Source organism: Nomascus leucogenys, chromosome 6 (assembly GCF_006542625.1).
Source record: "Nomascus leucogenys isolate Asia chromosome 6, Asia_NLE_v1, whole genome shotgun sequence".
NCBI lineage: Eukaryota > Metazoa > Chordata > Mammalia > Primates > Hylobatidae > Nomascus > Nomascus leucogenys.
The window spans coordinates 9,585,046-9,598,192 of NC_044386.1; the positions used below are offsets into that span (position 1 = coordinate 9,585,046).

The 13,147-nt window shown below is 40.3% G+C and overlaps 1 protein-coding gene across 1 annotated transcript in view; it reads left to right on the plus strand.

Moving 5' to 3' along the window:
• Positions 1-6,911, plus strand: part of MARCHF6 (membrane associated ring-CH-type finger 6) — an 80,983-nt gene extending 74,072 nt beyond the window's left edge. Inside the window, exons 25-26 of the mRNA XM_003263161.3 lie at positions 1,447-1,582; positions 5,097-6,911. Coding sequence (XP_003263209.1) covers positions 1,447-1,582; positions 5,097-5,187 — 227 coding nt within the window. The 3' untranslated portion in view covers positions 5,188-6,911. The remainder of the gene's footprint in view (positions 1-1,446; positions 1,583-5,096) is intronic.
• Positions 6,912-13,147: the final 6,236 nt, after the last annotated feature.

The window sequence follows — 13,147 nt, forward strand, 5'->3', positions numbered from 1 at the left end:
GCGATTTTCCTGCCTCAGCCTCTTGAGTAGCTGGGACTACAGGCATGCGCCACCATGCCCAGCTAATTTTTTGTCTTTTTATTAGAGACAGGGTTTCACCATGTTGGCCAGGCTGGTCTTGAACTTCTGACCTCAGATGATCCACCTGCCTCAGCCTCCCAAAGTGCTGGGATTACAGGCATGAGCTACCACACCCAGCCCATTGCTTATTAGTTGAATATACATCATTAAAATTAAATTATCTTGACTCTTTAGAACAATCTCTTTACTGGTTTTGTCTAGAGTAGAAATGCCCTATTTTCTTTTTTATTCTAATTAGCATATATTATGTTCTGCCCATTAATAGTATATAGACTTAAGAATTTGGATTTCCAAACCAGTCATTCATGTTTTCATTTTTAAAAATTTTATTGTGAGCTTTTTGGAAGGGAAACAGAGTGGCAAATGAAAAATGTTAGTACCTGTTTTGCCCTGTTTAGATGCTTTATGTAATTCTTACATGTTATTCTTAGGGTAGCTTTTTAATATGTTTTGTTAACTCTGTTTTAGAAATGGGAAATTGAGGTTCATAGAGATTGAGAATCATACCCCAAAGTCTAGTTTTTAAGGAGTAAGAGCAGCATTCAAATTTCAAACTCAGCTCCAGAGCTTATGCACAGCACACTATTGTGGTGTTTGGAATAATCCACCTGAGGGTATTAATTTTCTGATTTCCTCGGAAGTACTTGCTCTGATTTTAAAGCCCCCCAGTCCCCTCTGCCAAAGAAATATTAAAACTCATGAGTTAAATATAGAAAAATAAATACATGTGTGTTCTAAAAGTTTGAGGATATTTTTTATTGTATAAGCACAGTTTTGGTTTTGCTTCTTTAAACTGTGGTGCAGTTGAAATGTATCAATGACACCACTGCTTGTGGAACATGAGAAGTCATCTCATCCAGTTCCTTTTTTTTTTTTTTTTTTTTTTTGAGGCAGGGTCTCACTCTGTTGTCCAGATTGGAGTGCAGTGGCGTGATCTTGGCTCCCTGCAACCTCCACCTCCCAGGTTCAAGCGATTCTCCCACCCCAGCCTCCTGAGTAGCTGGGACTACAGGTGCAACGCCACCACACCTGGCTAATTTTTGTATTTTTTTGGTAGAGACAGGGTTTTACCATGTTGGCCAGGCTGCTCTAGAACTCCTGATCTCAAGTGATCCGCCCGCCTCAGCCTCCCAAAGTGCTGGGATTACAGGCGCGAGCTACTATGCCTGGCCTCCTTATTTTACAAATGAGAAAGTTGGGGGTCAGAAAGGGCTCATGACCCACACAGATTGTAGAAAGTTAACAGACCTGGGGCTTAGAAAGCTTGTCTGCCCCAGTCCATTCTTCTAGGGGAAGGACATGTTTACATTTCATGTCACTGTTATTTCACATACACTTAAAAGTTTTTCTTTTTTGGTTTTCTAGGTGTTACTGCGGAAATGCAAAACTTAGTCCATCGGCGGATTTATCCATTTTTACTGATGGTTGTGGTATTGATGGCAATTTTGTCCTTCCAAGTCCGCCAGTTTAAGCGCCTTTATGAACATATTAAAAATGACAAGTAAGTCTGGCGTTCTGTTCGTCTCTTGTTTAGGTGTTTTCGCTTCTTAATTTATGTATCTGATGTGACAAATCATAGGAGGGAAACATGCTCAGATTCTGGATATACTTGGAGGTGGGATTAGCAAGGTTTGCTGACAGATTGTGACATGTGAAGGAGAGTGGAATCAAGGACTTAGTTGGCCCAAACAACAGGGAATATGGAGTTGTCATTTATGGAGCTGGAAAAGACTGGGAGAAACTGTTTTGGAGAGGGAGTTTTTTTTTGGTGGTGGTTTTTGTTTTTTTTGAGATGGAGTCTCGCTCTGTTGCCAGGCTGGAGTGCAGTGGTGCGAACTTGGCTCGCTGCAACCTCCACCTCCCAGGTTCAAGCAATTCTCCTACCTCAGCCTCCCAAGTAGCTGGGATTACAGGTGTGCACCACCACGCTCAGCTAATTTTTATATTTTTAGTAGAGACAGGGTTTCACCATGTTGGCTAGGATTGTCTTGATCTCCTAACCTTGTGATCCACCTGCCTTGGCCTCCCAAAGTGTTGGGATTACAGGCATGAGCCACTGCACCCAGCCAAGAGATTTTTTAATGCCCATTCCAAATAGTTTTTCAGTCTGTTTTGAAATGTTTTGGTCTGACAGTATATTAAACAGTTTTAGATAAAAATAAGAAGCCTACATTAGAAACCAGCAGTGCCTGCATAAGCCCCTCTTGCTTATGGAGGGCCACTAGGTTACTCTGAGGTTGCACAGAGAGGCTTGAGGGTTACTGCAAAAATGTTGTGGGACTCTGTTTTGAGAAAACCATTGAAAACTCTGTCATTGATTTCAGTGAGAGATTGAGGAAAGCCAAGGAAAACACCTTCCTGGGATAATATTTGACCTTTATGTCCAAACTGTAGGCTGAATCATCTGCTTCAATGGGTTCTAGCAGAGAAAGTGAGTTTATGGTTTATCCATCTCAGTCGGCCAAGAGAGTCCCAGTTTATACCTGCTGCCTTTGTGTCATTATTAACACTACCCCCTTTTACTTGTGCTTGTCCCCCCCTTGCACAACAAATTATAGAGTTACTTTGTTTACTCTGAGGAGTAAGATTTTTGAGAATGAAATTTATAGTGTTCAAGACTATTTACTGACAGTAAAAAATACAAGTACACTTAGGCAGTCAGAGTACAAAGGACTGTCAACTGAAAGAAGGGGAAGGGGTATTTTCAATGATGAAAATCAACTTTTTAGCACTCAACTTTTTGGCAGAGGCGTAATGAGTGCAAACAGAATGACAAGCAAGACATGCCCTCAGGGACCTTTCTGCCTGCTTCTTTCTTTACGCTGGGCACCTGCCTTTCTGCACCCTGCCCTTCTCAGCCTTTGCCAGGGGTCTATTCCCATTGACCTCTTATTTCTCATGCTTTATCTTCTTCTGCTTTTTCCTGTAGCCCAGTGTCCTCTTTCCTCTTTTCCCATCTATTCCTTCATGCAGAAAGGTGTTGAACTGCAGACTTAAGTGAGGGCATGTCTTGTTAGCTGTTGTATATGTACTGTTTAGCACAGGGTTTGGTCTGCAGGAGGTGCTAAGAGTGAGTGTGTGTGTGTGTGTGGTGGGCTTGAGTATGAGAGAGTGAGTGGTGGTGGAAGAGAGGGAGTTGGGTTCAGCGTCTCCTTTCTCTGCCACTGAATTACTCTTTGGACTTGTACAATTTAACTTGGTTTCTGTATGCTTTTTATTTACTTGCTTTGTCATTGCCATAATGCTGACCATATTTTTAGTGTATCTTGCTATTTAGTCATTACTGTGTGCCAGGTAGTGCTATGTATATTTTAGTAGATATTGCTCAGCCTTCACTGTTTAAAATATTTACAAAATTCTCAAAGTTTTAAAATCAGTGGTTGGTTGGGGAACAGTGGGGTAAGGAATGGCTAACTTCAAGAAAAGAAGGTAAGACAAAAGAAAAGGAAGAAAACAGTGACATTATGGATAAAGATGCAGTAAGATTAGCATACTTTTCAAAAAGTGACATATTAAGCTACTGGACATAAACTGCCAAAATATTTCCTTAGGCTTGTGTGCATTTACAGAAAAGTGATAGATGAAAGTCAAGGTGGAGAAGGTATTGGTGAAAAGTCAGAGTTCCCACAGTGAACCCTTAAAACATGCTAAGCCTTTGTCACCGGGCTTCATACACTTTCTCTTTCCTAAAGCAATGCTGCAGCATGGGACTATCGGTCTCATTTCACTGATGAGTAAATGGAGGAAAGAGACGAAGGAAAGCTGCCTGGCAGCCTGTCATGTGCAGGTTTCACTCTCCCTCAGTCTCCTTAACTCAACTCTATGGGCTTTTACTGGACATTCTCCCTGATCTGCATCTCTGCCTCCAAATGGGTGCCCTTCACACTTGTGCCCAGCCACCTACAGCTTGTTGCCATCCAGCTTTGTCCCTGCTGTCGTCTTGGGATTAGCCTGCAAGCCATCTGCTCACATTAAGTAAGACAGGCCTTCAGTTGAGCCTTCAATGCAGCTGTCGCCCTTCCCTGGCATTGGAGATGTCTGTCTCCTTGAGTAGGATCTCCTGCCCTGTCGCTCCAACTACAGTAACATCTGCCTTGTTTCTACGGCCCTGTGGCCTTTGCCATTGCCTTCTCTCTCCTTTCATCACATACATAAGTTAGGAACACTTGCCATTCTGTTGTTGAACCATATTCTCCCACCTCCTGTCACTCACACTCACTCACTGCAATGCTGTCTTCCCTTTGACTTCACCGAAATTTCTCCTTTGATTTATCCTTTCTTCTCTGTAACTAGAGCTTCCAGTTTTACTTTCACCCCTTCCTACTTTTTTTTTTTTTTTTTTTTTTTTTTTGAGACGGAGTCACACTGTCGCCCAGACTGGAGGGGAGTGGCGCAATTTCAGTTCACTGCAACCTCTACCTCCCGGGTTTAAGCAATTCTCCTGCCTCAGCCTCTCTAGTAGCTGGGCCCACACACACCCAGCTAATTTTGTATTTTTAGTAGAGATGGAGTTTCACCATGTTGGCCAGGCTGGTCTCAAACTCCTGACCTCAGGTGATCCACTCACCTCGGCCTCCCTACGTGCTGGGATTACAGGCGTGAGCCACCGTGCCCAGCCCCTTCCTAGCTATCTGACGGTCATGTTTTTAGTCTGTCTCCTTAGATCTGCCCACTAAGTTGTTTTATAAAATCTGAACCTTAACAGATAAATCCACTGCATAAGTTTACTGTATCCCTCCTGGCCTCCACGTGTCTGAGTTTCTGAGACCCCCTAAACCACTGACTGAAGCATGTCCTTCACTGCACAGCATTGGAGGCCTTCCAGCCTTTGCTGCTTCTGCAGCTTCCTACAAACCCATACCTAGGTAGACGTGCCGGCCTTTACAGGTGCCGGAGTCCCTTTGACTTGCCCAACCATTGACGGGTTTTAAGTAGGAGTTAGATTTAAAAGACATATGAATGTTTTACTCTGTAAGTTCATACAAGAGAGTAACCACCTTGTTTTTGCAACCTAGGTACCTTGTGGGTCAACGACTCGTGAACTACGAACGGAAATCTGGCAAACAAGGCTCATCTCCACCACCTCCACAGTCATCCCAAGAATAAAGTAGTTGTCTCAACAACTTGACCTTCCCCTTTACATGTCCTTTTTTGTGGACTTCTCTCTTTGGAGATTTTTCCCAGTGATCTCTCAGCGTTGTTTTTAAGTTAAATGTATTTGACTTGTGTTCTCAGCATTCAGAGAGCAGCAGTGTAAGTTTCTGCTGTTCTTCCCTGGATCTTCTGACATTACTGCTGTCTAAGATTTGTATATGTGTAAATACAAGTTCCTTGATACCCTAAAACCTTGGATTAAACAGAATGTGCATTGTACATCTTTAAACAAAATGTATATTAATTTATTAAATCTAGTTGTCACTTTATTTTGGACTTGCCGTGATCTCGACAGGAAACGTGCCACAGAGCAGTAGTGCGCAGGCAAGACTTTTCAGTGACGTCTTGTGGAACGCAGTTCATGATGTCCTAGCAGCTCTCACTAAGGGAACTGTACATTCTTTCTTTCTTGGCTATTCAGACCTTACCAAGAACGTTAAAGGAAACAAGCAGAAATCAGCAGTGGAGTGTCTGTGGTAAGAAAACATGAACTTTATGCTTCACTGTTAGTTGTTTGTGGAAGTTATTTTGTATAACACCAAAGCTGTTGTACATTTTCTACTGCCTGATTTTTTTTCATGTGTCTGTGTTTGTAATATTGTATAGTATCTTGTGCTAGGTGAGGAAATTATTTTTAATTTTGATAATTTAATATTCCTAGTGTGATCAGCATTGGGAGTTGGGTTTCAGTGCTTGTTAGGGGCATGTCTATACTTAGAGAAAAAAAGTCCAAATGAAGATTTTCATTAGTCAGCCCCCCCCCCGCCCCCACACCCGCATCCTCTCTTTTCTTCCACACACAACTATCTCTTTATTTTTCGTAGCAGTGGCTGAAAGTCCTGCAAGGTCATAAATCTTTCAGAATGACATCACCAACTGTGCTGCATCTTACTGGATTTAGGACTTCTGAGATGCTTGTGAAGTATAGATGTGGTTGTGATCTTAGATTGACAGCATTAGAGAAGACTGGTTAGAACATCTGGTCTCGCTGGTTAGTGCGTCGTTGGCTGAGGACTAGGTGTGCATTTCTCCTAGCTTTTCATTAGGAAATCCCAAAGTTTCCAAAGCTTTTTGTTTACAGAATAAAACTTCAAATAAAACCAATTCATTATTTGTCCAGAAGGAAGCTTGGCTGAGCTGGCCTTTTAACATAGGAATGTATTTCATTGGAAACATTCTGAAAAATCTCAGAGAACTGAATGCTTACAAACTTTGTTTTCCCTCATAACCAAAGCTTCAGATTAGAAGTTTAGAAAAATAGAATGGTTGGGTACATGATGTAAGTGTTTAATGCTAAAGGTATATTGTAAGGGTAGTGTTTGTTTTTGAACGATAATTTAGAAGGTCTCATAGAAAGTGTATAACATAGGTCCTCAGAAACTATAAAAGAATTTTCATATAGTACTAAAATCCATAGACTAAAATCTGAGGATTTTTTAACATTTGCAAGTCAGCCAAACATAAGCTACCAAAATAAAGAGCAATGTGTTCTGGCTGTTTTATACTTCAACAATATTTTCCCTAAGTGGTAAGCAATTACTTTAAAACATATTTTTAAAAACATCAGTATCGGGAGCTGCGGTGGCTCCAGCCGGTTGTCCTGGCACACAAGGAGGCAAGGCTATGCGTTCGAGGCCAACCTAGGCAAAATTGGAAAAAAAAAAAAATCAGTATCAGAAATAATGCTTGACATAGGATTCAGTGTTACACTCTTTGGAACTTTGGAGTAGCCTTTTCTCTCATTTGAAGTAAGGTCTTTGTTGGCCCTACCTTTACTCAGAAATTTAGTCCTACTATAAAAAATTAGGAGGATTTTAAAATATAATGCTGGCTGTCATGGTGTATTTCTAAATTGCTCTCTTTGGGAGAAAAACATTATTATTGAATCAAGCATATAACTTTTTATATATATCTATATATTTTTCCCCCCCCCCGAGACAGAGTCTTACACTGTTCGCAGGCTGGAGTGCAGTGGCATGATCCTGGCTCACTGCACTCTCTGCCTCCCAGGTTCAAGCAATTCTCTTGCCTCAGCCTCCCAAGTAGCTGGTACTATAGGTGTGCGCCACCACGCCTGGCTAATTTTAGTTATTTTAGTAGAGATAGGGTTTCACCATGTTGGCCAGGCTGGTCTCGGAACTCCTGACTGCAAGTGATCCGCACTCCTTGGGCTCCCAAAGTGCTGGGATTACAGGTGTGAGCCACCACGCCTGGCCAACTTGATTATATTAATTTTGGGGTTTTTTTTTTTTGTTTTTTAATTTTTCAGAGAATTTGTGGATCTTGGTATAAAGTCATTGGAACGTATCTGTTTTAACAGCAAGAGATCCTAGGCAGATACTTCAAAAGTTTAAAAATTCTTAATCCTACAGAATTTTAAATGAATCTTACCAAATGTTTTGTAAACAAACAATATGAATGGCCAAAAAATTGCCCTCCATTTTACTGGCAGGTAATTTATATTGTCTTACTTAAGAATTCTCCCCTAGTTTTTCAATTGTACTTTATCCTGTTGTTTTCAATGAGATAAGTATTTTCATAGGGAAAGCATTTTCCAGCATAATATTTGCTTGGGTAGCATCCAGGTTTTATTATTAGTATTAACCAAGAGCCTTTTAAATATTGAAAACCCATAGTTCAGAAAATGTTAGTATTGCTGCCCTTCTTCACATAAATTTTTTTTTAAATTATACTATAATTTTGCTTAATTTTATATTGGGTTAAAACCACCTTCAAGAAGGTTAATTAGGAAAGAAGACCTTTTTGTTTTATTTTTACTATTTATATATAGAAGACAAATCAGCATTTGGGGTTAGTTTTACATGACCAGTTATCAAATGGTCATAGTATGAAGTGTGCAGTTGTTCATTATTAGTAAATTATGTTTGATTTTTAAACTATTTAGTACTAATAGTTGAGATGAAAACTGAAGAAAAATGCCAATGTGACATTTGTGTATAGCTAGCCTTAAAAAACTTCCCATGTTTTTAGGTGATTTTTTTCCCCCCTCTTAGTACTCTGGAGAAACAACGAAGATGGGCCATCTCAATTCCAGATGTAACCAAAAAGTAATTTTTATTTCAACATTTAATGTGACTTATTATTGTGGATTCTTGTCTTGTGTATTTTCTTTCCCTTATTCAAGTAATAGAGAATAACTTTCCTTCAAATGATTTGATCCAAGATGTGTCATTTCTGTATTGGCAAAATGCCACTATTAAAGTGTAATTCTTGAATTTAGGTTGAACTGATGACTTTTTAAAACAAAACAGAAACACTGGACATTTCTGCATTGTATTGTGTTTGCGAATGTGCGTGAACACATGCACATGTGCAGGAGAATGTAGTGCCATAAGAACACTGGCACTTTTTAAAACTTTCCACGCTAGCTACTTATTTTCATTTTCAGGGTTGAGTACTCTAAGCTCTCTACTTACTGTGAGAAGTTTTCTACATTGTAAAATTAAAAGATTATATTTAAAATACTCCTTTAGGATGTTATTCAGCCATCAAAAAAAAAAAAAACAACTAAAATGTCTTACCACTAAAGTATTATTAAAAGCCTCATTTGTGGAGATTCGCTGACTTCCTTGGTTAAGCTGTCTTGTATTTACTTAATTTGTTCCCTCAACCAGGTGTTTTCTTTTCAGCCTGTTACTGTCCTGTGCCATTTTAAAAAATAGCCATCATGAGTAAGGGCTTCTTTAAAATAATCCCTGACAATATCTTTGGCATTAATACGACATAAAGATAAGACAGTATATGTATGTTTTCATTCCTGTTTTGTACGAGTGCCTCATTTTGTAGTCATGAAAGTAACATAGTACCTTAAATAAAAATGGAATGACTAATCTAAGGTCTAGGAATAACTATCGTAGAAGCTAAGTAGAACACTTAGTTTGGGGTGTCAATTTTCTATCAAAGCAAACAAACACCTTAGGGTACCCACACCAATTTTATGTATATATATTCTGAAATGCTCCCTTTTTTATGTGGTCATTTGTTGCCTTCTAAGTTGAGAGGACAAAACTGAATAAAGTGAATGTTAGTTGTAGTCTAGTTTTTTTGTTTCTGTGTTATTGCAAATTGCTTTAAGATTGCAGAAATATGCATTATTAGCCAGCATAGATAATCCAGATGTTTTAATATAATAGGAAGGAAAAATAACTCCAGTTAAATGTGACTGTGGTGACTCCCTTTTATGTATAAATTTAAATGCATAGTTGCAGAGGACACATCCCTCCCCTTCTGTCTCCCTAACTTGATTTGTAGACCATCCTCACTGGGAAGAGTAAGGCCCCACATTTTGTGCAATAGCAAGCTACTGCCCACTTCTGCATGTCTGCTACGACATCAGAAAGTCAGTTTCACTAAGGTTGTCTTTTAGCTGAATACTTAGACTAAAACCAATCAAATCCATTGTACATACTTGATCATATGTCCCAGATAAAAAGGAAAGACTTGCATGATGTTTTTTTCCTTCTGAGTGCCCTGAGGAGATCCTTTTGCTTCAGACTATTTCTAATTTTTCTTTGTTTATAGGTTCGGAATTTTTTCCATGATTGTTTTCCCCCAAACAAGTGCATTTTTATTTACTTTAAATGCAGGAGTGATAGAGGAAATGCTATTTGAACCATAGACATCTTTAATCTGTGAAGTTGAAATTTTTCAGCAAAGGAAATTGCATGGTGAAGTTCAGAAACTGGCCATTAATTTCCCCCTTCCACTCCACAGTTCATAGCTACTCTTGTTGCAAACATATAGTGATAAGGAGAACTAACGTATCAAGGGGCTGAGAAGGTAATGTTCCCCTCCTCCTCAATGCTTTTATTTTGGTGTCTGTTTTGTTTCTAGCACTGTACTTAGTACTATAGTTGAATGAGGTATGATGTCTCCCTTCAAGGAACTCAGAATGGAACAGAAACATGAGCAAAAGATTGTATTACAGAGGTATGAATAAAATGCCATGGGGAACACAGAGAAAGGTTCACCCAGGAGAGATGGCCTAGCCACTTGCTTAGTGACTGTTTGGTGTGTGTAGGTCCCCCTGCCATTACTCTTTCAGCCTTCTGCAGTCTAGTTCTACTTAGTCACACACTTCTCTAAGACCACCCATACGTAAACACTACATAGAGGCCCCTTTTTGCCTCATTTTACATTGTTTAGTTATCATTTTGAAACTTTTCTTTACATATGTAACAGTGCTGGAGTTTTTCTGCTTCTCTGTGTTTGTTCAGTAACTCTTCTTTAGGATACACCTAAAGATGAGAAGCTTCATACCCAGTACTTCCATTCATTCACTCATATGTTTTTGGGATCAGTCCCTTCTGCTGGCTGTGCATTGGTCTAATGGAACAGAATAGAGTCCAGAAATAACCCAACATGTATGTGGACAACTGATTTTTGACAGAGGTGCAAAGTTCTTGAAAAAATGATGCTGGAATAATTGGGCATCAGATGCAAAATTAAAAACAAATTGATCCATATCTTAACACTGGCAAAGATTAAAGTCAAAATGGGTTATAGTTCCCCAAAACTGTATAATTTCTAGAAGACAACAAGGAAAGCGTGTTCAGCCTTGGGTTACGAAAAGATTTCTTAAATCCAACACCAAAAGCACAATCCATGAAGGAAAAATCGATAAATTGTGCTTTATCAAAATTGAGAACTTCTCTTTGAAAGGTACCATAAGGAGAACAAAAAGACAAGCTGTAGAGTGGCAGAAAATATTTGCAAAACATTTCTGATAAATGACTTGCATCTAGATTACATAAAGAAGTCTCAAAACTGAACAAGTAAACCCATTGTTTACTTAATCGCTGTTTCTCCTGAGCTTGCTGCTTCTGTTCCTGCTCTCCTTTTTTTCATTTGTTTTCAACATTGAATCCAGAATGTTCTTCTTGAGATCCAAGTCAGATCACACCAACCCTCAGAACTCTCCAATAGACGACTATGGCACTCAAAAGTCCACAATAGCCTTCAACGCTGGGCAAAACATGAAGCACCCCTTTCCCCCTTTCTCTGACCCCATCACCTCTGTGTTCACCCCGCTCCTGCCGTCCTCCCTGCCTCCAAAACAGGTCAGGCCTTAGTGCCTTTGCACTTACTATTTGCCATACCCAAATGTTCTTCATTCAGGCTCTTCAGCCTCTTCATTTCTATCCTGAAGTGTCATTCTCACTGAGGCTTATCTAAAGCTGCAGCTACTGGGGCATTCCTGTCTCATCTCCCTGCTGTATTTTGTACTCCCGGCTCTCTTTTGTACTTTTAAACATACTATATGGTTTACCTTTGTTGTTTATATTTGCATGTTTTTTCCCACTTGAATGTAAGCTCCAAAGATTTTATTTTTTTAAACTGAATTATTACTGTATTCCCAGAACAATTCCCTGGCAAATATTTGGTACTCAATAGTAATGCTAAGTTAGTAAATAAATGATGGATTTAGAATCAAAATAATGTGTCTATGGCCAAAATAAAACCTGAAATCCCTGTCCTGTTTCCCAGAGGTAACTGCTATTAATAGTTTAGTTATGTGCTTCCAGACATACCTTCACAGAATCATTTATCACAACAAAGGTGTCATACTATGCAGATTGTTCGACAAGATGCTTTTTTTCACTTTACACGGGCATCTTTTCATACCATTGTGTGGCCAGGCCATGATTTGTTTTCCAAAAGACATTTACCCAATTTATATGGTAAAGATTTTTGTCCATATTACTGTTTATAGCATTTCTGTAGGATAAGTTCCCAGAAGTAATATTGCACAATCATCGAAAAATTTTAGTGTTAAAATTACTGCCCCATAAAGGTACTAATTAACATCCCTCTCAACAACATAGAAGATTCCTTTTTTTTTTTTTTTTTCTTTTTTTGGGTGGGGGGGCCGGGGACAGAGCCTTACTCTGTCGCCCAGGCTGGAGTGCAGTGGTGCCATTTCTGCTCACGGCAACCTCCACCTCCCGGGCTCAAACTATTCTCCTGCCTCAGCCTCCCAAATAGCTGGGATTACAGGCACGCGCCACAACGCCTAGCTAATTTTTGTAGAGAAGGGGGTTTCACCATGTTAGCCAGGATAGTCTCGAACTCCTGACCTTGTGATCAGTGCTGGGGTTACAGGCGTGACCCACCGCGCCTGGACCGATTTCTTGTTTTCATACTGTCATCAGCTTTAAATAAAAGTATTTTCAGTTTTTGCCAATGCTGTTAATTTAGAAATGTATATGTATATATTGTCTGGTGGGTGTTTGGATGGAAACGATCAAAATCGGGCAACTTCCCCAGTTTCTTTGAAGGGAGGGCTTGCCATCGGCCCCTCCGGGAAGTAGCTCGCTGTAGTTCTCCATCTTCCTGTTTTGAGGAATGCAGGAGCAGGTGGATCTGGAGTCTCATCCATACGGTGGCTGTTAACCGCAACTGCAGCAGCCAGCCAGGTCACCCCCTAAAGCAAAGTTAACACCTGGCGTGGTGCCTTGGTCAGCACCCACCAAATTCGAGGTTTCTCCTATCCTTCCACTCGAGGCTCTTTTGACAGATGTGATTTATTTCCTTCTACAGCCAGTCACATTGGATCAAGCAGCCTATCGTAAGAAAACAAATACAATATTGTTTTAGCTGGAAACTGCCCACTGTCTAAGTGGCTTTTTAAATGAAGAACTCAGGTTCACTACGGGACGGCTTAGGCCAGGGAACAGCAAGTGCGAAGTTCGAAGCCCGAGACGTTTGGAGGAGCGGTCCCAGGCGCAGGCGGGCCCCGCAGCGGGGCCCGTGTCGCCCAGGCGATCAGCCCTTTCACTTAACCCGCTTCCCTCCTAGCAGGCCCGAGTCCCCTCGCCTCAGCCTCACGCAGCCAGAGCAAGGAGAAGAGGGAGTCCTTCGTGATTTCGCCGCTCACATTCGGCGGTGAGAA